Here is a 26,870-nt window from a genome sequence, read left to right as displayed (position 1 = left end):
AGATTTGCTGTGTGCTGTGAGCTGCCTCACAGTGCTGGCAGAGCCTCAGAGCACAGACAAGCATCACGTAACAGATATGCTGTCGATAAGGGGGAGGCTTGCACAACGGTGAGGCCCAGAGAGCTGGGATTCTCAACAACAGCAGTAAAACCAATTGTGCATGAGCAGGTTCCTCCAGCTGGAGAGCTGCACCCTGCACTGTGGTGGCTGGAGCTGCAGCCTGTGGGGGACTTGTCACAGAGGCTCCAAGAGCTCCGACAGAAATAGCAGCTCTGCTGTTGTTCAGCTACACCCTGATGTTTGGTTTCTCCTGCCCCTCTTGGTAAACTTACGCTGTGCTGACCATGCTGCTCTCGCAGCCCTGTGACAGGTGGAGCTGGCAGGGCAGCAGCTGTCTGTGCCCGAGGTGTGTCCCCACAGCCCCTGCAGGCCGTGCTGTGCATCCCACCCCCGCCGCTGGACTGGGCCGGCTCCTCCTGTGATGCTGCTCAATGAGTTGCATGTGACTCCTTCCTTTTAGACAGGATCAGGAGTGTCCCAACATGTTCTAAGTATAGCCACAATTGCTTTCCAGAAAAAAAGCTGCATTAATTTGTGTTGGCACTGATTTGGCAGTGGTTTCCCATGTGCCAATCATTATGATACACTTCCTTTTCTACCCTCCCCTAATCACTGCAATAAGAAAAATCTGGTTTACAGTGACAGTGGCATATCCATTAGATATTATTTATGTGTACACAGAACCATAGATGCTTAAATGTACATAGATTCAAATGCCTTGAGGAGGAAACAAGGACAAAAGATATTTTGTCTTAAGACAATAAAAAGTACATGGTATGAGAGAAGCTACTGGTTTAGCAATACTAGAAATTTTTTTTTTAATTAATGTGGACTTTTTATACCTGTGGATTTCAGTTTGAAGGAAAAAGGCCACCCTCCCAAGTTGAGCACAGCAGTGCTCAGAGAGGCGGCCCTGGAGGAAGAGAAAGCTGAGGCAGAGCTGTGGGATCAGCTGAGGCAGAGCTGTGGGATCAGCTGAGGCAGAGCTGTGGGATCAACTGAGGCAGAGCTGTGGGATCAGCCGGCCAGTGCAGGAGCAAACTGAGGCACAGCTCAACAAGGGACCTGAGCTAACCCTGCGTGGGGCTGAGCTACTGAGCCAGCAGAGCATCACTGGGGCTTCATGCCGGGCTTCAGCAACCCATGATCACATCCCTGCAGCAAGGGCCACGCTGCTCTGCTGCCTCCCTGCTCCTCTCCATCCTCTTCTTCCTGCTGGCACCGTGGGCATTGCAGCACCCAGTTCTCTGTGCTGCCCTGGTGGGGGCTCAACCTGCCAAAATGGACCACATCTTGTAACTCATCCAAGTTAAAGGACCTCTGACATGGGAAGTACTGGGGTATGTGCCCAGTGCAGGATCCCGAGGCACAGACCTCTCAGGAGTACACTGCTCCAGAAGGAAAAACTTAATTTCCTGAGGGCTCTCCAAAAATACAGCTCAGGAATGAAGGCACTGACCTGAAAATCCCAACCAAAAGCTTGAGTCACTCATCTCCAAAGGCACAGCCCACATGTTTGAGGTTTTAACTTCTCAAACATCCAGATGGGCCTTTTTATTAATTTCACTGCCAGAAAACACGGCAGTGACCTTGGATCCCTGCAGCAGGATTCCAGAGGCTCCGTGTCCTGTGGCACTGGGCTGTGCAGCTCTGCAGAGGTGTGATACCTGTCAGCTCTCACAGCTTCTCTCCAGTGAGGACATGACCCTCCTGTTCCAAAGCACTGGCACTGCAGGGATTCAACTGGATCCAATAGCTCCCAGATTTGAGGAGCAGAGCAAAACACATGTGTAAAACAGGAACTCAGCAGAGCTGTGCCAGCTGTCTGTGTGCCCAGAATTAGTGCAAAACGTTGCTGTCAGATCTAACTGGCAACCTCAACCATAACACAAACAACACAGCCTGCTTGCTCCCAGGGACTCATGGCCAGTACTTGTATGAAAGGCAACAGTTTGTGGAGGATTTTCATTTAAAATAAAGGCTGACATGATCTTTCATTTCAGATTTTAATTAAGCTCCCTTGCCAAGCTGCAGAGAAAAATCCTGAAAAATGTAATCCAAGAGCACAGTAAAGTCTCAGATGTCAAAGGCGAGCAAAATCCTGAGCTGCTGTTTTAATTGTAATTTCATTAGTCCAAAGGACACAGCATGTTCTCCAAGGAAGCTCCTGCTTCCCCAATGCTCACAGTCTGACTTTCTGTAGAACACATCAAATGCCAACCAAGATGCACGTATAAGCCCACATTTCATTCTTGTCACAAGATGCTGATTTACCTGCATTCAGGGTATTATTTTTCCCTCCTCTCACACTCTCTCAGCTCAAAGAGAGCTATTTACAGAGCTCTTGCCATGTCTCAGGCTGAAGGCCTCAGTCCCCCATTCTTTACAAACCAGTCCCAAGCCCCCTGTTCCTGGGTGGCATGACCTGGGCTCTGTGGGATCTCTCAGCATGCTCAGGACCAGCCCCTTCCGTGGTCCCTGCGCAGTACCACTGACCTGCTCAGCTCAGATTTCTCATCTTATCCTTCTCTTTCTGTCCAGGATTCAGTTAGTTTTTCACCAGGGAGATATGCAGATAGCCCAGAAATATTTACAAAAAGGGGCTAACAGTGGTCTCCAGCACAAACAGCTCCTTCCCTTCTGCTGGACTAAGGAAAACAGTGCTGGGGGTGGCGGTCCTGCCCCAGCACAATCCAAGCAGTCGCTGTCTCCTGTTTCCATAGCCTTGGCATCCTCCCGTGTCCCCTTGCGCTCCTGCTCCAGGTTCTTCCCAGAGCTGTTTCATTGCCAGCATTTGGCATCTAGCCCTTGGCATGCGCTTAAGGGGAGGAAATATTGCTGACACCAGCACCAGAGCCTGCTGCAGCCTCAGGGGGAAGCTGCTGCATGCGCAGGGAGCTGGGCCAGAGCAGAGGGAGCCCCATTTCCTGAGCAAACCACCCGCAAGGTCACTGTTTCATAACGAGCTTGAGCCAGGCCATGGGGGAACACGTAAAATACTGCAGCCCTTCTGCTGCAAATGCTTTGAAACAGCTACAAAAACTTGGCACCAACACCACAAGACCTTTGCTCTGACTTATTCTGCACTAAACTGAATCCCACTAATCCACAAAGTTTGCTGTGTGAGTGCGGTTCAGGATGGAACATGGGGGATGAGTTGCTGCTCCCTGTTCCCTCAACTGTCACTTCTCATCCAAAAGAAAAACTTCTCATCCAGGTCAAAAAAAAAAAGAACCAGGTCATCAGAGATAGTGACTGACACCTCCACACTCTTCTATGATGTGAAAGCACTGGGGAATCACTGGGTATGGAAAACCACACATTGGGGACAACTGGTGCCTCCCTAAAACTCACTTCTACCTACTGATTTACCTCACAAAATAACTCACAACCGATTGAATAACGGTGTTATCCCCATGCAGGAGCCACACACCATATCCTGTTGGTCCTCTGGAAGCTGTACCACAGCCCTTAAATACAACACACCTGACATGTGACAGGCAGAACTGGCTGCCAAGGCCCACCGTGGGAGCGACGAGCACACCCGGGTAATGAGTGTAATGCCGTGGAGGGATTCCCACACCCTTACAGACGGGAATTTGGGTGAGTGAGCCGTATCAGCAGTAAACTGGACTCATTCCTACAAAGGGTCATCCTCCAGCCCTATGAAAAGAGTTTGAAGATTGTAATGTTTCAGAATTCCAAAATAACAAGTCTTGGTTCTCTGGCTTCACTGTTTTGCAGCTCAGACAAATCCCTGTCCCTGCTGAAGGGATTCCCTCCAGCCCAGGGCAAAGCCTGCTGGCAGGGCAGCTCTAGAGAGTAGGATGGCCTGGCCAGAGGATTGGGATCCACAGCCCAGGAGACTGACAAACTGGGAACTACTGCCATGGCTGCAAGTATTTTAGACGACGAAAAAAGTCTGCTCCTAACAGCCATGTAGTCATGGATATAGAACAGACAAATCACTAAATGCAGAAAAACAGTGAGAAAACTTAAACCTGGAGTTTGTTCTGGGCTCTGCTCCCTGCAGAGTTGCACAACTTTCCCAGTTTCACTTCAGAATACCCCCATGATTTAACACTAAAAAGCTGGGTCTTGAGTGAAGCCTGGATTCCCTGCAGCTGATTTCACAGAGTGAGTTCAACACTGTCTAACTCATAAGGCATCTCTGCTCAGCCTCTGAAAAACCCAGTGCTGCAGAATCTCTTCATGATATCTGCTCAAACAGAGCATTCACCACAGCACAGTAATACACAAAAGTTCACATGTGAACCAGAACATGCAGGGGGTTGTCTCTGGCCCTAAAGAGCACATAACTGCATGAAGAACTAATACAGATTGGTGGCACTTCATGAGACCCTGCTGGGGACTGTGGGTTTGGAATGGAAACTTAATTATCAAATCTGAGTTTTTATCTTACCAATATCATCTTTTTAAAATTATTTAGGGTGAAGGTGTAGCAGCAAGCAGACATGTTATCCAGGATTACTCCTTTTCCCAGTAGAGAAAGGGCTGTCCACCCACAGCAGCACGAAGCACATATAACTCTCTACAAGTCTCTGCGTGAGCTGTACAAGCCCCGAGGCCCAAAGGAGCCGCTGGGTTTGGCAGGACAGGTAGCAGGAAATGCAGCCTTTGCACATGGCTGCCTCTCCCCCTGATGCTCCCTGCACAGCACTTGTAGGAGAGAAGGGCTCGCACTGCAAGCAGCACCTTTCTCATGCCAGCACTGCCCCCAGACAGCCCAAGGAAAGGTCCCTCAGCCTGCAGGGAGGAAGAGGCGGCTCCGTGGTGAGACACATGTGAGAGTCAAGCCACAGATTCGAGCACAACTGCCCACACGTAGAAGAGACATGGCAGGGAGAGGATGGGAGGGGAAAAAGTCACAGATTTTCATTCCATGCTCCAGAAACTTCCCAGTTGGGCCCATGGACAGCTCCCATCTGGCAGGCAGCTCTCGAGCCCACACTCAGAGGGGCCATGTCCTCCCTTCAGCAGCACCTGTCCCAGGGACCTGCTCTCAGATGCACTGTCTGTTCAGGTTGTGGTCAAGTGCTCAAGAGGAGACAACCAAGGCCTGAACCCTTGCTTTAGGTTTTCAGTTTGTTTAATGCAGCATTCCCCTAGCAGTAACTCAAGGCTGTTACTGCAGAGCACAAGCAGAGCACAGTTGCAGAGTCCTTGTGTCGCTGCAGCAGCGATGGGAGGGAACAGGAGTCCCACTGCCACAGACACATTCAAATTCAGAACACAGGCAGACTCCAAAGCCACTCACATGTGAGATGTTTATAAAAGCAAGGAAGATATCACCATTTTTTTTATTATTTAAAATGGTCATTTCCCCTGCTCTCTCTGTCGTTAAAATGAACACTTAAGAATGTGTTCAGAATTGTTCAGGAGTCTGGCAGCAGTCCCAAAGTCAGCTAAAGCTCTTCCCAGCTCCTCTTGTCACTGTGCCTAGATGCAGAGCAGAAATTCCTTGCAGTATCAGCATTTTGACTCCTCAGGCCCCACATGCCTTTCTTCTTCCCCCTCAGATTCCCAAGCCAGGGGGAAGCACAGAGGCCATTTTTTACTTCTCACTCTCTCCCCATTGTCTTTCCATGTGCAGGAGTCAAGTATTCTCCCCACATAATTTCTTTATTGGAATAGTGAAGTACAGGTGGAAATATCACCTGAATTGTGATATTATAGTACAGAATCATGGAATCAACCAGGTTGGAAAAGACCTCCAAGATCATCAAGTCCAACCCTTGATCCAACGCTGCTGTGGTTCCCAGACCATGGCACTGATGCCACATCCAGTCTCATCTTAACCTCCAGAGATGGTGAATCCACCACCTCCCTGGGCAGCCCATTCCAACGTTTGATTACTCCCTCTGTAAAAAATTTCTTCCTAATATCCTACCTATATTGCTTTCACTAGCCTTGATATACAAATGCCTTGAAAAATTATTTGTAAAGACATTACTTTTGTCACCCAGTGATCTCAGACACAACAGAACGCTGAGTTAACACAGCTGGGATGTGACACTCTTGTAAATCCTTCACTGCACACTGTTCTCACCTGGTTCTGTTGTCTGTCTCACACATCTGCAGCACTCAGACCTCTCACTGTCCATGTGATATTTTCTCTTGAAATGCACTTTTTAAATGAGATTTCAGATTTGCACATTCTTGTGCTTCTAGAGATGAAAACAACCCCCGTTAGCCACGAACACAGTTCACTGGATTGAGTTAAGTCCTTGCCACATCCCACTAAGAGGCACAGATGGATGTGGTAGATCTTGCACTGCATGCTGGATCTAGTTTGTGTGTGTGTGTGTGTTACACAGGCTCACAGAAGATAAGTCAGATTCAGTCCCTTCATTCAGGGAAAGCCCCTTGCAGAGTGACTCACAGCAGAGCTCCCTGTCCACACGCTCCCCTGACAGCTGCTCTGAGCAGCTCTCCCGCTTTGAAACCCCAAGCACAGGGATGGGATTCCAAAGGTGAATTTTTGTGCAGAATAGGATTCAAGGAGGTGATCAAACCGTTTGTTTCACATGGTAAAAGACAGTGCAAGTTTCCCACTTAAAAGCATTATGTATAAAATAGAAATGAACTTCTACTAGTACATCAGTTTAATAGATTTTTTAAAATAAAACCCAAAACCCCAAGCTCCCCAAAAACATCCTTTAATTGTGTGCATACCAGTCTCCTTTCAAATATTCTCAACAGAAGGATTTCCATCCAGTAACATAATTGAAATCTCAGCAGGACATATTTGAAGAAATCAGCTGACAATTCAGCTGAGCTGTCCACAGCCACATCCAGCTGCAATGCCCATACAGGTTACATGCAGACTAAGAAAACTCCCAGCAGAGTCATTAGCACAAAGGTCACTCCAATTTCTGCCAAGCTTCAGCTGTTTAAGGAGTTGTGATTCCCCAGTAAAGCCAGCAGAGCCTCCCTGCACCACACGCTGCTGAACGCAGCACACGCTGCTCGTTCATGCCCAGGACACACAGCCCCTCACATGTCACCATGCTCTGTGGAGCACTACAATAATTCTGCCTTTTCTCCCACAGAAGTGACTAACAATGAGCTTGAAATAATTGACTGGCCAGGAACAGCAGCTCTTGTGTATGGGCAGCCTCACTGACAGGTGCTGGTTACACTGACTCAGAAGGAAAGAGGTCACAGCACTCATGTACCACTGCTTGAAACACAGACAGCACCGTGGTTCTACAGAAAAGAGCCTGAAACTGATTTTTCTCAGTTCAAGATATCAGTGACAGCAGGAGCACCAGCAAACCCCTGTGTGTGGTTTAACGTGCCCAAGTGATGGAGTGATGGATCCTGGCCCCTCGTGTCCCCAGAGCAGGGCCACGCACAGGTTAATGGAGCTGAATCAGGATATCGCAATTATGATACATGATACTGCAATACACTATAGATCTTGTACATTCCATCCCAGAGAATAATTAAAAAGACTTTTTAAGAGCTTTTTTATTTGGATGTTGGGGAGAGACTTTATAATTTCATTAGTCTCTGTTCTGGCCCCTAAGTGATACTTGGCAGGTCTTTTAATATGCAAAAGCCTCAATTTGTTCACTAATAAATTAACTGTTAGGAAAACAAAGCTTCACAACAAAGGCATTAGTAAAACACAGCTGCAGACTCTGAAGATGCTCAGCAGTGTCCATGGTAGCTCCCTGAGGCCATATATTCTGTAGCATCAGTGGTCTTTTGGACTCAGGTAGGAGCTAATCAGACACACCGAGTGTAAGTGAAAACACAACAATTGTGGGGCCACAAGAAGATTATATATCTCCCTCTTCTGAATTATGCTTCCAGATCTGTTAAAAATAACTGGAGGGATTATTTGTTTTCCAATGGTCAAAGCTCATGCCAGCTCTGCCAGCACTGTCACCATTCCCTGTCTCCTGGCTGCCAACGCAGATTCAAGACCATGGAGTTGTATCCCCAACTGGGAGAGGAAGAAATCTGAGCTGTGCAACCTCTTCCCTCCCTCACACAGGCCACTGAGGCAGCACAAAGGACTGGATCCCAATAGCCCTGTCTGACCGGTCAGCACCTCACACTACAGGCTGCCTGTCCAAACTTCAGACTTTGCCAGCACCAGTTGAGGCTAAAATCCCATGAAAAATTCTGAATTGTAAACTACTTCATCTTTGCCTACTTTTTTATTTATTTCTGTGTGTAAGAATCTTTCTTTTAATAAGTTGTCTCAAAGTAAACTTGACTGTCAGGTCAGAAGCAAATGCTGTAGGTTAAAAGGTGATCCCCACACTAACCCTCACTCCTGTAGTAAAGCCATGGCAACCCTCTGAGCAGCAGTGAGGTACTGCACAAGAGTAAATCCAGTACCAGCGAGCACACAGCTGGAATACCACTGAGAAGGAAGTGGTAAAGCCATCACCCAAAGTCCCCTGAAAGCAGAACTGTCTTCAAGAGGTCACAGGAGGAAAGAGCCTGGCACCTTCACAGGCATCTTGCCCTGAAAAGCTTTCTTATACTGCCCACAGCATTTTTACTTTGGAAGGGCAGGTTTTTGATTTCACTTCTCAGTGTGTATATTGAAACACAAAACTATATTTTTAAAAGCAGTCTATGGAGCCAGGAAACAGCCCTTTGAGACATCAAACATGGCTTCAAGAGAACATGTTTGAAGTCACAGACAATCTACTCTGTATTTCTGAAAATTCCCTCTCTGAGGCCAATGGTTACAAAGTCCTCCAAGATGGATTTGGCAGTGCTGGAAATCAAACTCACCTTCTCCAAATTCTTCTAAATTGCTGTGCTTGTGGAGGACTGAACCCATAAAACAACAGCCAGAGCAGCTCAGCTTGTCCTCAGGTCACAGGTTCTGGCACGAGAGCACGCAGGCTGCCTGCATTAGGAAGAAAGGAAAAACTTCTAGGAGGCAGAATATAATGTTTGGCATTAGCTTTCAGAAAACAAAATATACTAAATTACATTTGAAAATGCTGATCAAACCCCATTTCATTTCTTAAATTTCTTCCCCAACTGGTATTATTTCGCTTTCCTTTTCCAACAAAACAAGCCTGATCCAATTAAATCCAATCCAGAGCTGACTCCATCTCAGTGGGCTCTTCACCCGCTCAATGCCAGATCTTTAGTGAAGAACAAGTGGAGAAATTACCATTTGATGGCTGATACAGGGCATAATTGCTGAATCTGAGAGGAGCTGTGGGTGAGCAGCTCCCTGGGCACAGGAGAGTGACACTCCCTGCAATCCCCACGATGAGTCCTGCAGATTCCAGCACTCCTGAGACCACTGTGGGGACACAGGGATGACCCTGCAGTGCCTCCCCTGACCCTCTCCCTCCACTCGAATGACAAAACAAAAGAGAGCTCAAAAACCTAACCACAAAAAGTCTCTGTATCTTTCTTCTGGGAGAGGTTGGGGTAAAGGGTAGATATGCTTTGATTTAAGCAAGAGATCGGTATCTCTGGAGCAGCTTCCATGGGCAAGTTGGAGAAAGAAAAGATCTTGTTTAAGAACCTTCCCAGGCCTTGGGCACAAACTGATGAACACCTTCAGGAATCCAGCAGTTATGTTCATGCCTGCTGACAGAAACTTAGTATCTGTGGCTTTTAGGTACCTACAATATTAGACAAGACTTTTCAGTTACTGGAGGTACCTGGCAACTGGACTCAGATGCCTAATGACAGGATGGGAAACTCAGGAATGTAAGCCCAGGTGGATGGAGCTGGGAGTTACCCTGTTCTCTGAACAAATGTCCAGTCCAATCCATTTGCCACAAGCAAAAAATACAGTCCAGATCTGCAATAGCTGCAGTAACAGGCAACTCTTTTCCTGAATATGCTTTTCAAAGAATTTAATTTTCTAAAATATCTATTCATTCAAAATCAAAGGAAAACTTAATAATGGGATCTTGCTCATCCACCTTCAAATAAGACATCAGGTTTTGGCTACCTATGGCCACAGCTTTGCCACCACCCCTCCTTTTTCTCTCTAGCTGCCAAATGGAGCAACAGTCTATGAAAAGCTGCCCAAGCCTGGAGTACTTTGGGAGCCCATTTCAGTAACACTGTGTTACATGAATATTGGTTTGGTCCACATTTAACAGCCACACACCATTTCCTGCCCTCGTGCCACATGTCCAGGCCTGGGCCCAGTCCCACACTGGTGCTCTGCAGTGCATATTTCCATGAAGGGTGAGCTGGTCAGATCTCTGATATGAGAGCTCAGGCAGCTCCCCAGACGGAGGATGCTTTATGAATGCAGCAAGAGATGTAAACAGAGCCAAAGACTATGATTTCTTGAGTCTCATCTGATTTTAACTATCACAGTGAGCCAGGGTTACCTTGAAGTGAGCCTCAAACAGATCTAGTGAAGGCAATGAGATTATTCCAGAAATATATTCACTCTACACTTTCATATGTATTTCAAAGGAGCTACGGCTAAACACACAGGCTATAGAAAACCAGGCATTCCTACACAAGTGTGTGATTTTCTTCAGATCCACAAGAAAATGTGTTGAACTGCGTTTTTGCTGTCCATGAAATGGATCTAAAATGTTCTGAAACCACAACCAAGAGCTATCCTGCCCTGTCCTGCACTGTGACATGCTAGTACAAGGACAGACAGGCAGCTGGGAAATGTTACATATTTGTGACTTACCAGAAATTAAAAGAGGCTCTAGCAGCACCAAGCTGGAGGGAAAAGCCCACGCAGGACAGACTTGTACTGAATCCAGGTAGGAGGTGCTTCCACCATAGCAGGGACTGGAGGCAGCAGCATGGTGCAGCAGGCTGCTGCCTTGGGGTACACAAACGTCATTTGCAGTTATCTGGTAACTCCCAGAAAAACAAGCATGTTGACTGTTCTCAGAGTCCTGATGGTACCTGAGGTCAGGACTGCTGATCCGTTTATGCTTTCCACCCTCATGCTCTGACTGGCACTGTAACTCTGGCTCCTTCTCAGCCATTCCAAAGTAGCATTTCCAGGAGGGCTGAAATGCCTCCTTCCATACAAGGACATTTCAGGTGACTGACTCCACTGCTCCTGAGGTTTAACTCATAAAGCCTCCACAAACCACCCCAAACAAACAAGTGAAGGTAACAGATCGTCACCTAGCTAAGTAGGTGCCGTCTCCTAGCGAAGTAGGTGCAGGATGTCTGGAACCAAGCACACCTGTTTTTTCCCCCAGGCACTCCAGATTCTCCAGTGGCAGGACCCTGAACACCCTGACAGCTTCATCCTTCCCAGCAGCCTCCAAGGCACGATGGGACTCAGGAACAGGGAAACCCAGAGCCCAGGAAAACCGGGCAACAGCCATATCACTCCACTGAACCCAACAGAAGCTGCTGCTGTGACCTAAAGCTCCATAAGTTTTGGATGAGAGACATCAGAGAGGCCCCAGCTGCACGTCGCTGATGTGGACAGGCTGTTGCTGACTGAACCAACACATCTGGAGTGACATGTGGCAGCTCACACAGGACTCTGCTATGAAGGCTGCTGCCAAGGATTTGGATTAGTCGTGATGTTTAGTTTGGATTAATTGTGATGTTTTTCAGTCCAAAGTAAAAGTTGAGATGGCCTGAAGCAAAATCCAGGCACTGAAAAAGATTAACTGTCTCACTTTAAAGGCTGTCTTTGATGTAAATTTCTTAGGATGATGTATCATGAATATTAGATCTTCCTATCCTCCAGCTTATCCATGATAGCCTTGCATGCTTAGGGATCTCAGCACTCCTTAATGCTTTATTAAAAACGTGGGCTGCTCTGAGGAGCCCCACTTGTGTTTTTCTCCTCCTGAAGGTCAGGCCCCTCCACAGGTGTGTCCCAGGAGGCACAGGCTTTGCAGCTGTGTGCTGAGGCTGAACTGGAAAGAAATGTATTTCCTTGCTCAAAGGACTTCTGCAAACCCAAGTGCTGGATGGGATTTATACAACATGCTCTTGTCACTGCAAGGCAAACCTGACCAGTTCACACCCAACTCATTCTGCAGCTCTGAAATGAACTCAAACCAAGTGGTTTCTCCAGGCGAGACACATGTAGGCGTAACCTGGCACTTCAGTACTGGAAATTCAGTGCCATCTCTAAATTTGTTTATGCCCTACCAAATTCATTAAACCAATGCAGGAAATTAATTTCTGTTCCCCTGGTAAAAATTAAGCAAGGCCTTTGAACACCTCTCACTGCTTTCATGAAATTCATTGGTGTAAGGTTATGTGTGCCCACTGAGTTTCTTGCTGATGAGGCTCCCTCAGCAGTTTCTATTTCACAGACCTCACATATGACAAAGCTCAGTCCCTGGGCACAGGTGTACAACCAGTACAGCAAGGCCGACCAGTCTGATATTCTCAGCACACGTCTCACATTCTGTAGAATGAGCTGCTCATCCTCTGTGGCCTTATCACAGCTCTGACCTCCCAGAGTGGCTGCACCCATGCTGCCCAGGCACAAGTTGCTAATTGTGGCTTATTTGTTCCTATGCAAAATCTGCTGGGGACAGGAAGGGTGGGACGGTCCCTTGTTAACCAAACACCTCCAGCAACAAGGGTTTGCCACACAATTTCTCACTTTAAATTGTGAACTCTTTGTCAACTCTTTGTCGTGTCCTATCACCCACCAACCTCAGTTCACAGCTCTTCTGACTAAGGCCTACCAGTGCTGCCACAAACTGACTAATTCTTCCCCATCCAGTAACAGTTAAGCTGCCAATTCACTCCCCTCCTGACCTCTAGGTGTCAAAATAACATTATCCTTCAGCTGGAGATTCCCAAACAGCATACAATATTATCTTTCTCTCATGCACATGAAAATAGTAAAACTCGAGGAAAAATTAAGTAACTAGACTAGATGTCAGGAAGAAATTGTTCCCTGTGAGGGTGGGGAGGCCCTGGCACAGGTTGCCCAGAGAAGTTGTGGCTGCCCCATCCCTGGAAGTGTTCAAGGTCAGGTTGGATAGGGCTTGGAGTAACCTGGTCTAGTCCTAATTCCAGGACAAGTTATTGGTTTTAGTAAATTAGGGGTATTGTAAATGTTCTTCAGTTGTGTGTCAATATTATGAGACAAATAATAATGACTCCAGGATAATATTAGGACCCTTTGGTCAACTGGACAATTGCTATCTCCACCATTGCATTGGTAACCTGAGGAGCAAGAGTGCAGAAACATTCAGCATCCTCTGTGATCCAGCCTGCTATTGACACGTGCATTCCAAACTGACAGACCCAGCTCCCTCAGGGCACAACCCCTTCCAGACAAGTGGACAGCAATGCTCTTCCTCGGGTATGCACTAAATCAGCCATGAAATCAATGCTGCCAGCTCATCAGAACTGCTACTGCCTGTAAACGGGGCTCACAGAGCTACCCAACAGGCATCTGCTTTCCTTAACTGACTGCAGCTGCTCCTGGGAGCCAGTTTGGTTCCTTGGTTCTGGGAAATGGGTTCATAATGGACACAAAATTGCAGCTTTGGTTTGGTCTTGAAGACTGTCATATTTTCTTTCCTACCAAAACATAGGTAGGAGAGTAGGAGAGCTGCTGCAAGACTTGGCCACTGGCAGGAAACCGTTCTGCGAGTGGTGCCTGGACAGATTTTGAGAGCAGCAGCACAGCAGGCTGATCCCTGCTTCTCACCTTCCCATGTGAGGCCAGCTGGGAAGGTCAGAGCTGCTGCTGCTAGGCCAGACATACGGAATCCATTTAAGTGTCTGGCAAACACCTTCACCAAAATATGCTGAAAATTCTGCTATTGAAAGCAGCTCAGCAACCCGAGCTCGTTATCCCACTCGAACCACAGAGCTCACCCTTGCTATATGAGTTGCTGCAGGAGAAAGCTGTGCAAAGTCTGTGGCTGCCTCTGCTTTAGCACATTTTAAGTTCTCATTGAAGAAGCCATTTCACAAAAACTTTCTCCAGTATGTTTATGATCCAAATTCCACGGTTTTCATCTTATATTTTCAGACTTGAATCACAAGTAAACCCACACCTTCCATCACCCTTGGCATGTGAAAGCAAAGCGATGCTTCAGAAGACTCAATGGCAGGAGCAGTGCCTCAGGCCTCCTGCTCAACATTGAATGTCACAGTGCAACCAGAACTCACAGGGGGAAGACAGACAGTGCTGCTGCCAGTACATGCTGCATCTGCAGAGAAGCTGCAGGGACAAGTTGTGTTTACATTTATCAATCCAGTACTGGGAAAAGGTAAAGACTCCGGGGCCGGAAGAAAAGAGGAGGGAAACAGTGCCTCTTCAGCTTCATGCGGATCACGCTTGGGCACAGTGACACGTGCATGGCTGTGGCAGATAGCTGGGGTGGCCTCTCTATGCCTCCTGAGAGAACATTTAGCTGCTAGATTTTTCTTTAAAAAAAAATTCTAGTGCTGGAAACATGCTAAAGACAGCAGCCCGATGATCGAAGGAACTGAGCACTTTTTATAACAAGGAACGAAAAAGGAAATGGCCACGCATGGTTTGCACAGGGGATGCGGCAGCAGCGGCAGCTCGCGCTGTGCGGGTGCTCGGGAGCTCCGTGCCGGGACCCCGCGGGCTGCGGGGACAGAGGGCCACGGGCTGTATTGGCTTTGGAACCGGGCAGCTCTTCCAGGTAAATCGATGGATCCCGTTCCACGGTGGGAACGCGCATGGAGCTGCCGCCGTCACCGACCCTGTTGCCTTCCCTGGATGTCCGGTCACAGCCGCCTGCTCGCAGTCCATCGCGGCAGCAATCTGCCCGGCTGTCCCGTCACCGCCGGTGTCACATACAGATCGCGCGCCCGGCAGGAACGTGGGCCGGGCTCGGCCCCCGCGGCGGCCGCTCCGCTGAGGGGCGCGGGGGAAGCACGGGCCGGCCAGACCGGCTCCCCCGCACGGCACGGGCCGGCCACACTGTCTCCCCCGCACGGCACGGGCCGACCACACTGTCTCCCCCGCACGGCACGGGCCGACCACACTGTCTCCCCCGGACGGCACGGGCCGGCCACACTGTCTCCCCCACACGCCGCGGGTCGCGGCGCCGCCTCCCGCCCGCTCGGAACAGCGACCCACGGGCAGCGCGGGCGGGGCCTCCCGGGCGGAAGCGGAAGGGGCGGTGGCGCGTGGGGCGGCGGGAGCCGTGGCCGGTGCGGCGCGGCCGCCGGAGTTCCCGGCGGTCTCCATCCCCCGGCGGTCTCCATCCCCCGGCAGCCTACCATGGCGGAGGCGGCCGGTGACGCGGGGCTGGGGCCGGGTCCAGCCCAGGAGGGCGCGGAGCTCGCGGCCGTTATCGGCGCCACCGTGCCCACGGGGTTCGAGCAGACGGCGGCCGAGGAGGTGCAGGAGAAACTGGGCTCGGCCTCCAGGATCAGCAGGGACCGGGGCAAGATCTACTTCGCGGTCCCGGCCCGGAGCCTGCCGCAGGTCCGTGCACGCCGCCTGCTCCGCTGTCCCCGCCGCGGCCTCGCTGCCCTGCCCGGCCCTGCCCGGTCCGCTGGGTCACGGCCCCTCCGAGCAGAGCGCTCCGCTGTCGGAGGCCGCGGCCGGCCCGGGTGCAGCAGCTCTATCCGCCTTTATCGCGGTTTGAAGGGGAGATTAAGTCAAAACTGGGGAGGTTAAATCAGCGCAGAGGTATAGTGATAACTCCCTTGGGGACTAAAGTGGAAAATCGTGCATGTAAGATGGCAAAATTCTAACGACAGTAAACACAGTCCCCATGACACGCGGTTAGTAACGTGCCACCGTGCCTTCTCATCTCCTCTAGGTCCACCGTCTGCGGTCAGTGGATAATTTATTTGTTGTTGTTGAAGAGTTCAAAGACTATCAATTTAAAGAAAATAAGGTGAGGTATTCCTCATTTTTCGGTCAGTTCTGGGGTTTGAAGTGTTGTTTGGTTTGACTGTTTTTTAGTTTAAGACTAGTGTCAAAGTATTCTGTTTGTTTAACAAGTTTGTTGGGTTTTTCAGTTGTGATATTGTTCTAGTTCCTCTTTTCTTGTAAATGGAACTGTGGCCATGTTGTCTGACATTTCTTCAGTTAAATATGTTGCATTGGCAAAATCTGGGATAGGAGCTGATGCCATGTTTGTAGGTCACAGACATAGGACAGTGATGTATCGCTTTGGTCACTTAATGCACTGCTAGCTGTTTTATGAGATAAACTGTGAAATCCTGTGGGTCTTGTGATTTTCGGTGTAATTCCTTTTATGGCAAGAATTGGACAAAAACCTATAAGCTTTTCTTAAAGATGTAGTGGGTTAATGTTTAATAAACTACTTTGAGAGACCTAAAAATAAAAGATAACTTTCAAAGGAATGAAATGACTTCAAAGTATGTCTTCTTCTGTCTGTTAAAGGAAGATGCTTTAAAGGATTTGGAAGGTTTGGTTAAAAAGCTGCCCTGGACCGATCCGTTGAAAGTTTGGGAACTGAACAACAGCTTAAAAAAGAAAAAGACAAAACGCAAAAAACACAATTTGCAGAGTCCTGCAAGCAAGGAGAAGCTGAATGATGGTGGAGAAGAGGGAGGAGCAGACCAAAAAGACACTAATGACCAGGAGGACTGTGCCCAAAACATTGTGGGTGTGGCTAGCAGCCAGGATACAGAGAAGCCCCAAGGGGTGGCATCCCAAAATGGGGGAGAGGAGGAAGAGGAGGATGATGAGCAATTGAATGCGAGGGACGAAGTGCAGGCGAGTTCTGGGAGTAGTACCAAGGCTGGTGATGGTCAGACAGCTGAAGGAGAGGCGAAGGTGCTGAAGTTCCGCGTGACGTGCAACAGAGCTGGAGACAAGCACAGCTTCACATCGAACGAGGCTGCGAGAGACTTCGGTGGAGCCGTGCAGGAGCACTTCCAGTGGAAAGCTGACATGACGAACTTTGATGTGGAGGTATGGTCGTGTGCCTTGGAAATGCCTATGTTTCTGCTGTACAAATCTTTAGTTCTTAATTCTGATGCTTAGAGGTCCCCAAATTGCCTTTCAGAGACTCTGGAACTGAAAGTGTTCATTTCCCTGGCACTTTACATGTGTCCTCAGATCCCAGCAGTTGCTGGTGCTTTGGCTATCCATGATAATAATCTCCAGAGTGGCCCAGTGTGGCACCTCTCCCTTCCCCGGGCCTCTAATTTGTTCAAACACTGCTGTCTCCTCTTGTTAGCTGATGAACCCAGCACAGCTGAGCTGGGGCTGCAAAGCTCTCTCCCAGCCACAGCAAAGGCTTGAGTTCTGAGTATTACCACCTGCTATAGCCTTTGGGCTCCTTCGTATTTAAAGGTAATGTCAGTGCTTTCTGCTTTGCTTTTACCTTCAGTAAACCTGTCCTTATTCCGTTGTTTAATACCACTCTAAGTTGTCAGGAGATGCTCCATCTGGAAGCTGGTTTTATGGGTGAAGGGAACAGAAAGGGTTAACAGTAACTGTCCAGTGTTTATTTCCTGTCAGAGGAGAGCAGAGTTTGGGAAAGCACGACCAACACCCTTGGTAGGAGTACTGTTTCTGAGGGACAGAGAGACTTGTTTTTCTTGTGGTTTATTAAGGGCTGGTCACTGCCCTGGAGCAAGATGCTAATATGGTCTCCACCACAAATATGAATTTTATTGCTCCTTTGCAGATACTTCACTGCGACTTGCAGGACTTCCTTGGCTTCTCCCCCAAACTTAAAAACTAAACCTTTTAGGAAGCCAGTGTAATTGTTATAGCGCTTTGGGAAGTCTTGTGCGAAAGATTCTGTGTGACTGAGAGAATATGTGAATGCTCTCCCAAGTTCTGTCCTTTATGGTTATAAAAATGGGGCTTTGATTTTCCTACAAGAAGAAAAGCTCTTTTATACATCGTTCCTGGTTTTTAAATTGCCATATAACTTCCCATAAATATTTACCAGGCATACTATGGAAACTCCTGAAATTCAGTTCAGGTTTTTTCTTTAGGTTCTTCTGAATATTCACAACAGTGAAGTGGTGGTGGGGATTGCATTAACTGAAGAGAGTCTCCACAGACGGAATATCACACACTTCGGACCCACGACGCTGCGTTCGACTCTGGCTTACGGCATGCTCAGGTCAGGGCAGCTGCGTTCTGGTATACTCAGTTAATGAGTCCTTTTGTTTCAGAAATCAGGCCCTTTATCTCCCCACTGCTTCCTCAGAAGCCATTTCTGTTAATTCTCGAAAAAAAATTTAAAAAGCAGAGTTGCTGACATGGTGTGCTTTGTAGTTACAGTGGTGGTTTCCCAGACAAGGAAAGTAAATCTTTGCTGTGTTAGCCTAGCTTCCAAATAGTGTATCACATTTGTGAAAGAATTTCACTGTATTGCTGCTCATACAATGGTAATTAACGTATTGAAAAAATAATCACAAAGTTTTTTTGTTAAAAGGATAGAATCAGAATTATTAAAATAGTTCACTTTCCCTTCCTTAGAGAAATTCACGTTTTCTTGGCTTTTCTCACCACATCTTTTCTTCTATTCTTCAGACTCTGTGATCCCCAGCCCACGGATATCATAGTTGATCCCATGTGTGGTACAGGTGCGATACCAATAGAGGTGATTCTTCTGTGATTTTTTTAACTTAATTAAACTTAACAGTATCTGTAACTCAGTAATGTGTGTAAGTCTTCTTGGTAATGACTGAATAGCAAGGTCCAATCTCACCAACTTTTGAACAGATACAAATACACTTTTTGTAAGTGACCTTTTTCCTTCTCTGGTCTATAGCGGGAAGAAACTAAATCCAAAAGTATTTTGAGCCGTAAAGGTGCATAATACCTGTAACAGCTATCTGTTACAGAACTCTAAATTCCTTGCCATCCACTTGCAGTTGCTTTGTTGTATTTTGTCATGTTTGAGTAATTCTTCTGTTTGTTGTGTTTTCAGTCAAGCAGCGTTGATGCTAATGTTGCTTATTATCAATTCTCCCTTAGGGAGCCGCGGAATGGCCTGGCTGCTACCACATTGCAGGGGATAACAACCCTCAGGCTGTGAAGAGAGCAGCAAACAACATCTGCTCCTTACTGAGGAAAAATGAGAGTAAGGACAGGTGAGAAGAGCACAAGGGATTTCTGTTTCCTGCAGCGTTGTATGCAGAGAAATCCACTTTGCATTGATGTTTTGGAGTGTCTAGTTCATATTTTCCTGTTTATTCCGCTTCCAACGTTCTAGATCTCCTCAGTGTAAAAACCTTCTGAGTGCTCATGTCTGAGGTAACTGCCTTTGCCCTTGCAGCAGCACTGTCCAAGGTGTTCCCTTGGACGTCATCCAGTGGGACATCTGCAACCTGCCTCTCCGGACTGGCTCTGTGGACATCGTAGTGACAGACATGCCCTTTGGGAAGAGGTGAGGAGTGCTGGAAAGGTGCTGTGCCTCACTGCCACAGCTGCATGGGCTCACCTGGCCAGGCCTGGGCTTCTCTCCAGTCAGGTCCTTAACTGGGCCTAGTTGGGAAGGTGTGACGGGCCCTATGGTAAAAATACAGCTTGAAAGTAACAGTAACTGTGGTCCTGAATAAGCTGATCCTTGTCTGAGACCAACGTCAGTGAACTGGTTTCAGTGATCACAAAGGACATCTGAATGTATCTTGCAGGATAGGGTCGAAGAAGAAGAACTGGGATCTCTACCCAGCCTGCCTGATGGAGATGGGCCGGATCTGCACCCCAGGGACAGGCAGGGCTGTGCTGCTTACCCAGGACAAGAAATGCTTTGCCAAGGTATGTTCTGTGAGAGAAAAATCAAACCTATTTACACTTGAAAATGTATTGAGAAAAAAATTGTAAGCTGTCATCATTACAGATGTTCTATTTATTGAGCAAAAATTACTAACATCTAAATGCAGTTCTGGGTGTGAAAAGTCCCTTGACATTGCCATCAGATGTGATTTAGACTAATAAAAAATAGTTTTACTGTCTTAATGCTGCTCTCTGGCTGGTTTTGGCTTGCAGGCCTTGTCACGGGTGGGACACATCTGGCGCAGAGCTCAGACGGTGTGGGTGAACGTGGGGGGACTCCACGCTGCAGTGTATCTGCTGCGGCGCACCTGGGAGAGAGCAGAAGAGAGAAGGTCCTTCTGGTAAACTGCCTGGAAGAAGACACACCTCCAGAATTTGTTGAATGGCCATTTGGTAAAGCACACACCACAGAGCTTGGGTCTGTCAGTTCCAAACCCAAACAACCTAAGCAGAAATTGTGTCACGCAAATACTAAACCAGGGATCAACTTGAGAGCTGCCAGTTGTACTGTGTGTTCTGAAAACTTGTTATTTAAATCACCTCTCCTCCTTGCCACCCAAACTGAAATTCAGTTGTGGGATTAGTAATGCTTTCCATGGCCTGAGTCTTCTATATTTTTCAGTTAAATGTTTATTCCTCTGCTTACAGTAGAAAACATGTTGAGGCAGCTCTGAAGGTAACAGTTTACTAAACTGTAGAAAGCTTACATGTATCTTAAAATGACTAACAGGACTACTAAGACTGTCACCTTGAAGGGTTCAGAGGTAGTATTTCTCTAGTGTGGGATATTTCCAAATTGAAGTTTTCTAATTTATACCATTGCTCAAATGTAAATGAAGAAAATAAAACAGCATCTGGTCTTTATGGTCTGATAAGCAAATTCCAGTTAGTAAACAATATGCTGTGCTACTGATTCTCTTGCCTGTTACCTCACCTTAGTGCTAATTACAAGTAAATTTCTAATCCATATTTTAATGTTCCACTGTCTTGGCTGAGGGGGTAACTCACACAGCCTTAGCAAACCGTCTGTAGTTACTGTTTGAGAACAAAGATACTTTTAGCAGCTATATTAACAAGTTCATGTTTCCAGTGTCTACTGTGGACACATCAAAGCGGCAGTGTTTGAATTTCTTAGGTGATTTAACTGTCATAGTTATGCTGCCACAGTATTTACAAAATTATATTCCCTGTCCACTAACTTGAAGTTGCAAATAATTTTTCTTCTCTAAATATGCTGTGATTTCTCAAGCCTCTTACTCTGCTCAGCAGAGGCTGAAAACACATTACTGGTTTGTCCTTTTCATTACAGTGTGTTCATGCTAAGTACTTTTAAGTGTTCAGAGGTGAATTAACAAGTATTAAAGTTTTAGAAGTTTTGCATAAGAGATGATTCTTGTGTTCTTTTCTGGTTTGTGTCCTGATTTAAGAGTATAGAAAAAAGATTATGTACAGCGATGTCTGAATAGCTCTGCTCTTTTACAGATATGAATCTGTTTTTGAGTTGGGCAGTTTGAAGCAGTTGCTGTTAAAGCCCACACTTCTGTTTTATGGAAGATTGGCACCAGACACTGAGGAATAGCAGCTTTTTACAGTTAGTACAATCAGCCTCATTGTATATATATGCTGTGTAATCCCACAGTGCTGCTCACAGCTGCTTTACAGTATCAGGATCTGAACTATGTGCTCCTTCCATGATGTGAATTTGCTGTTTTCCTCTCATAGAAGGAACATGAGGGAAGTGACTCCTTTTCCACAAGGGCCATCAAACAAGCCTGCCTAGCAGTTCTGACACCTCCAGCTCTACTGGGAAAAAATGTAATTGAGAGGTGATGGTTTCTCTTGTGTCATTCTCTAACAATGTACACACTTCTCCCTCACAGGCTGCTAGAGGAGCAGAAATTAGGAAAGAATCCCTCATCTAAGTCTTGTTGGAGAATGTTGAGTATTCTAAAAGAAAAACCTGCTAAGAGGTGTTGAGACATATGAGGAAAAGGCACTGTCTTTATGCTTTTAGCACTGTAATTTGCAGTGACTCTGGAGAAGAATATGCTTAAACTGCCTTTGCACACTTCATCCCTACCCAGGGTAGGGAGGCTGGAAAGAGATGATCCTTAACGTGCCTTCCAACCCAAAGCATTCTCTGATTCTATAAAGCACCGTGTTTGGAGAAGTATCTGCTATGACATACTTGAGACAGCAAAATGAATGGTTTGGGTTGGAAGGGACCCCTTGCCATGGGCGGGGGCACCTTCCACTATCACAGGTCCAACCTGGCCTTGGACACTCCCAGGGATGGGGCAGCCACAGCTTCTCTGGGCAACCTGTGCCAGGGCCTCACTGCCCTCACAACCTGTGCCAGGGCCTCACTGCCCTCACAGGGTAGGATTTCTTCCCCAGTATCTAATCCAGTAACTTAATTTTTCCTCAAGGTTTTACTATTTTCATGTGCACAAGAGAAAGAGAATACTGTATGGTATTTGGGAAGCTCCAGCTGAAGGATAAAGGAATGTTATTTCGACACCCAGAGGGCAGGAGAGGACTGAATTAGCAGCTTAACTGTTACCGGATGGGGAAGAATTAGTATTGTGGCAGCACTGGTAGGCCTTAGTCAGAAGAGCTGTGAACTGAGGCTGGTGGATGATAAGACACGACCACTGTTTGACAAAGAGTTCAGCACTCTTAAGTGAGGAAGGGTGTGGCAAACCATCGTTGCTGTTGTCCGTGTGTTTGGTGAAAGGGTCCCTGAGGGCCAGCGCCGTTCCCGCCCCCCGGGGCTTCCCTCACGGCAAGCCCCGCCCCCCCGCTCCTGGCCCGGCCGCGCGCAGGCGCCGAGGGGCGGGGCCGCGTGTCGCGAGGGGCGGGGCCAGGATGGAGCCGCCGCCGCTGCCGGGGTCCGTGAGCGGCCCGGGCGGCCCCGGGCCCGCGCTGCGCTCCGAGAAGACACGGGAGCTCTCCGAGGTCGTCTTCAACAACCACAGCCCCCGCTACGTGCTGCCCGTCTGGCTGGACTTCGAGGGCCTGCCGCAGGGCTACCCGGTCCTGAAGCCGCGCACCGGACGCGTCATGCGCAGCTACCGCGGTGGGTGCGGCGGGACGGGGCGGGGCGGGCTGGGGCGTCGCGGGGCCCAGGTGGTTGAGATGGTAGCGGTGGGGTTCACCATTTTCTTCTTTTCCTTTTTTTTTTCCTCCTTTTCCTCTTTCCGCTCTTCTCTCTTTCCTTTCCTTTTTCCTTCCATCCCTTTTTCCCTTTTCCCTTTCCCCTCCCGGTTCACACCAGTTACCAAGGCCGTGGGGGTGGTGAACAGGGAGCTCAGCTGGAGAGGAGCTCGGTCCCTCACGGATACAGCTCGGTCCTTCGCGAGTGCCCCTCAGAGCTGCTCATTCAAAAGTGCCATAACTGCTGCGTTCCCCCCTTGTTCCCTCCCAGGGCACCTCTGGCTGTTCCGGGATGCAGGGACCAACGATGGGCTCCTTGTCAACCAGCAGGAGCTGTTTGTGGTAGCCCCCAACGTGACCAAAGCTGACATCACACTGCCAGGTAAGGGACAGCACTGCATGTGCCCTGGGGAATTCTGAACTTAGTCTCTTTGAACTTCAGTGTAAGGATGAGTGAGAAATGAGAAGTAAACCTGCTCAGACACAGGAAGAGGTGGTGAGGGATTCTAGGTAGAGCTGTGGTGCTGGGTAGAGCTAGGGACAGACCTCTCCTGTAAAGGATCTGTGAGGGGTTTCATAGGTGCCTCATGGCCGGAACCACGTCCCACCCCTCTCTGGTGAGCCCAGCCTGTGGTGGGTGACGCTGCTGTGGGCTGTGCTCTGTGTTCATGCGCTCAGAGCTGCACTGTGGATGTTGGAGCAGCAGCTGAGAGCCCTCGTGACGAGGCCGTGTTTTGTTTGACCCCAGTGTTCACCCTGAAGGAGAGATGTCTGCAGGTCGTGCGCAGTCTGGTCAGCCCGGTGGACTACAGGAAACTGGACATTGTTCAGTCATTATATGAAGAGCTGGAGGATCATCCAGATATTTCAAAGGATCTTCAGCGGCTTTCTCTGGAGAGGAGTGAACCGTTGAGCAATGGAATTCTGGAATAACACGATTACTCACTTCAGACTCTTCAGTAGCAAACCACTGAGTTTGAGCAGCGAGAGTCACCAGGAAACACACCAAGAACCGATGCTTCCATTTAAAATTCTGGAACATAAACTCAGTTAGGTTGGTGATGGTAAGCCAGATCCCAAAGACTGAACAGCACCTGGAGTGTGCCAGCTTGTGATGGTTCAGGTTTGTTCCTCGTTACGTGTATCACAAGCTGACGGCTCCGGAGGCCTCGCGCGGATGAAGCTCAGAAGTTTGGACACTGCGTAGGGATGTAAGATCAGGGCAGCTATATGGAACTTATTCATACAGAGTAACTCTCATTGTATTGGAAAGGAAATTACACCAAGGATTAATTTAACCCAGACTAATGGTTCTAAGTGGCAGATCAACACCGGTTTTGTACGAGTAATTTGTTTTGATGGAATTTCCCTGTCATGCATGCCTCGATGTGCCTGTGGGTCACAGCGTGGGGGTTTGTATGTCAGGGTTTCCAGTACCACCTGAAGACCTGACAAACGTTATGTTGGTGGAAAAATGATGTGTAAAGGCTTGGGGTTTTTCTGCCTCTTACCTTTGCACTTATACAAACCCGTGTTGTATCTGCACTGCAGCTGACGCATTTTTACTCATATCATACCTTGAATGCCTTATTTGCCTTCATGATTGGATTGTTGCCTGGCTGATCTCAGCCACAGAGACCAGATCCTAGCTTTGGGACACCTTTGTCCTTCGCAGCTACTTTCCCAGCAGCCTGTACAGGGTTCACAGGAGGTAGATGCTTTGAGTCCTGCCTCTTCCCATCACAGTGCTGTGGTCCAGGTCACAGTGGGGGGCCTTTTTGGGCCTGTCTCCTCAGGACCAACAGGGGCTGTATGGGCTCACACAGCCAGTTCACAGGCAGGGCCATGCTTTGTGGCAGGCTGGAGAAAGAGAGATAGCATTTCTTTGCCCATATTCTGTCCCCCACACCTCAGTGAAATGTGTCCTCGTGTGAATGCACAGAGTTGAAAGCAGCATAGTTTCAGCAGACATATGAATTTTCCACCAGTAACAGATGTGGTGCTGCTCAGGTAGAAGCAGGCTGGCAGGAGATCACAGCAGGTTATGTCTGTGCATACATTTGTTTGCAGTTGTACATTCTGGGAGCAGCTGTGAAACTGAGAATCTCAATGTATTCTGTAAGTACGGAATGTCTCCCCTATTTGTTGACTTGTCTTTCTTATGTATTTGAAGTGTATGAATTGATCTTTGACATAAAAATCCACACTACCTTTCGGACTGATTCTGTCAGGTACCTCGCAGTGCCTATGTGTTTGTATCCCTGTGATACTTGGACAGTCGTGGTTGATCAGTAACAGGCACTTTGGACTGTACAACCTGCCCAGCCCATTGCTGCAGGACTGTGCTGTGGCTCACAAGACCTGTCAGCACAGCTTTGGGCAGTGTCTGGGCAGAAGGAGTACGTGGCAAGTTCTGCTCTTACCACCTCTCATAGATCTCTGAAGGGAAAGGGTGCCCATATGGGCCTCGGGAGCAGACGGGTCAGTGCCCCAGGGAGGCTGAGGGTGGGAGGGTCTGCCCTGCCCATACCCAGGAGGAGGTTCCCTCCTGAGGCCTTGCACTTCGATGAGCGTGGCGGTTCCACTGGGCCCTGGCAGAAAATTGGCCTGCTTGGCCACAGCTTTTCCTGTAACAGAGTGGGCATTAGATGTTGGCTTTAACAGATCTGTACGTGGCACACACGTTCTGGGTATTTCTGAGCTGGCTGGGGTCTGTGATCTCTTGTGTTGCTTATTAGAGTGTATTTTTCTGTTCTGGAATGCTCCTTTGGGTCAGAACAAAAGGCTGGAGAAACCCCATGTGGCTCTAAATCATGAACATTGGGAAATGGAGCCTCCTGCTAGTTACTCAGCAGCATTAGCAATAAATGAATGTCGTCATTGACTTGTGGCAGCTTCACTAACACTGGGTGGTTTCAGGCAGTCCCAGCCCCGCCTCGGTGGCCATCCTGGAGCAGTGGTGAGAGCCAGGGCTCAGGGCCAGCCCCAGGGCTCTGCTGTGGCAGGAAGTGGTGAGGCACAGCTGAAGGGGAGAAATAACAAATGGTTCTCATGTGTCCATGGGCTCCAGGAGAGCCCGCAGCAGTTGAGTCCTGCCCACACCACACTGTTGGAAAGGGAAGGCTGAACTGCATGAATATACAGGATCGTTCTAGTCTGTTTGGAAAGTCATTCCAGTTTCCCTGTAAGACCCTGCATTACATGTAATGTTGGGAGCAGAACTGAAGCCAGCCATGGAGTTGGATGTGTTCTTTCCCCTCATTTTCCCCTGAGGCAAATAGTCTAAAAGGTTTCACAAGTTTTTCTAGTACCCAAGGGGAAGAAGTGTCTTTTCTTCCTGCTTTTATCCAGTTCTTTGCAACACAATTTCAGTCTCATCTTACATCACTTCCAGAGATGCTCTGTCTTCCCATGACAGAATTTAGATGTATGTCAGAGGGACAGTAAGCAGGGAAAATGAAGGGAAAAACCCCATAAATGCAACTATTGTTGAACTGGTACTACTGCTAAAACAGCTCATCTCAAGGCAGTCTTTGAGTTGTCATATTTTAAATAATAATACACTTTGGATATTTTTGTTTAGGTTTTTTTCTGTCTTTTGACCTTATAGCTTTATCAATATCACATTTTTTCAGCTTTTCCCTGCTAATATGGGCTAAGAAATTCGTTGTTACTTGAGTAGTATTTGAGAGGTTCATGATTTCTTAGGCCAGAAGTGTAAAAAACTGCCAAAGTTTGAAGGTTTGATACTGAAAACAGTTAGTTGTACTGTTATGTATATGCAGAGTACAAAGAAATAGTAAATTAAAAGCTCTCAAAACTTACAGCACTGATTTCAGTTCATTTAAATGTAGAGCTAGGGCTAAACACCAACAACAGGAACAGAAAGAGGGATCGTTTCAGTTAGGTATTGTGGGCACTCTGTGGAAGCAGAGGTACAGCAGGAAGGGTCTCC

General features: G+C 48.0%; 3 protein-coding genes and 1 long non-coding RNA gene across 5 annotated transcripts in view; 2 read left to right on the top strand and 2 right to left on the bottom strand.

Annotated features, from left to right (window-relative positions):
• Window positions 1-13,950, bottom strand: part of SRGAP3 (SLIT-ROBO Rho GTPase activating protein 3) — a 107,844-nt gene extending 93,894 nt beyond the window's left edge. Inside the window, exons 1-2 of the mRNA XM_039378479.1 lie at window positions 13,876-13,950; window positions 8,842-8,959 (exon numbers count right to left, since the gene is read on the bottom strand). Coding sequence (XP_039234413.1) covers window positions 8,842-8,890 — 49 coding nt within the window. The 5' untranslated portion in view covers window positions 8,891-8,959; window positions 13,876-13,950. The remainder of the gene's footprint in view (window positions 1-8,841; window positions 8,960-13,875) is intronic.
• A 1,202-nt stretch (window positions 13,951-15,152) lies between these two features.
• On the top strand, window positions 15,153-21,144 carry THUMPD3 (THUMP domain containing 3). Of its 2 annotated transcripts, none has more exons than XM_027746369.2 (9): window positions 15,153-15,466; window positions 15,807-15,884; window positions 16,397-16,930; window positions 17,968-18,098; window positions 18,512-18,581; window positions 18,959-19,074; window positions 19,263-19,370; window positions 19,618-19,741; window positions 19,973-21,144. In XM_027746369.2, exons 1-9 carry the CDS (start codon window positions 15,260-15,262, stop codon window positions 20,102-20,104), a joined length of 1,500 nt encoding a protein of 499 aa, XP_027602170.1. In that variant the 5' UTR covers window positions 15,153-15,259; the 3' UTR covers window positions 20,105-21,144. The 2 variants fall into 2 exon arrangements, with proteins under 2 accessions (XP_027602170.1, XP_027602169.1); XM_027746368.2 differs by having other exon boundaries at window positions 15,164-15,466; window positions 19,260-19,370.
• On the bottom strand, window positions 19,805-22,570 carry LOC114001315. Its single transcript, XR_003545507.2, has 2 exons — window positions 22,323-22,570; window positions 19,805-20,067 (listed from the first exon to the last, which is right to left on the bottom strand). It is a non-coding gene; the product is annotated as an uncharacterized LOC114001315 (long non-coding RNA).
• Window positions 22,571-22,610: 40 nt separating this feature from the next.
• On the top strand, window positions 22,611-26,739 carry VHL (von Hippel-Lindau tumor suppressor). The gene is made up of 3 exons (XM_027746370.2): window positions 22,611-22,838; window positions 23,187-23,297; window positions 23,664-26,739. The coding sequence occupies exons 1-3, from the start codon at window positions 22,628-22,630 to the stop codon at window positions 23,846-23,848; spliced, it is 507 nt and encodes a 168-aa protein (XP_027602171.1). The 5' UTR covers window positions 22,611-22,627; the 3' UTR covers window positions 23,849-26,739.
• Window positions 26,740-26,870: the final 131 nt, after the last annotated feature.

This window comes from Pipra filicauda, unplaced genomic scaffold (genome assembly GCF_003945595.2).
Source record: "Pipra filicauda isolate LSUMZ 115617 unplaced genomic scaffold, ASM394559v2 scaffold139_size1960392_pilon, whole genome shotgun sequence".
NCBI lineage: Eukaryota > Metazoa > Chordata > Aves > Passeriformes > Pipridae > Pipra > Pipra filicauda.
Note: the sequence above shows the minus strand (reverse complement) of the source record. Positions and strands in the feature narration are given on the sequence as shown.

Excerpts from the sequence above, each read along its gene's own strand:
- THUMPD3 (XM_027746368.2), top strand. The coding sequence starts at position 15,260 with ATGGCGGAGGCGGCCGGTGACGCGGGGCTGGGGCCGGGTCCAGCCCAG. Across the intron at positions 15,885-16,396 it reads ATCAATTTAAAGAAAATAAG|GAAGATGCTTTAAAGGATTT; the intron begins GTGAGGTATTCC and ends TGTCTGTTAAAG. Across the intron at positions 16,931-17,967 it reads TGACGAACTTTGATGTGGAG|GTTCTTCTGAATATTCACAA; the intron begins GTATGGTCGTGT and ends TTTTTTCTTTAG.
- VHL (XM_027746370.2), top strand. The coding sequence starts at position 22,628 with ATGGAGCCGCCGCCGCTGCCGGGGTCCGTGAGCGGCCCGGGCGGCCCC. Across the intron at positions 22,839-23,186 it reads CGTCATGCGCAGCTACCGCG|GGCACCTCTGGCTGTTCCGG; the intron begins GTGGGTGCGGCG and ends GTTCCCTCCCAG. Across the intron at positions 23,298-23,663 it reads AGCTGACATCACACTGCCAG|TGTTCACCCTGAAGGAGAGA; the intron begins GTAAGGGACAGC and ends GTTTGACCCCAG.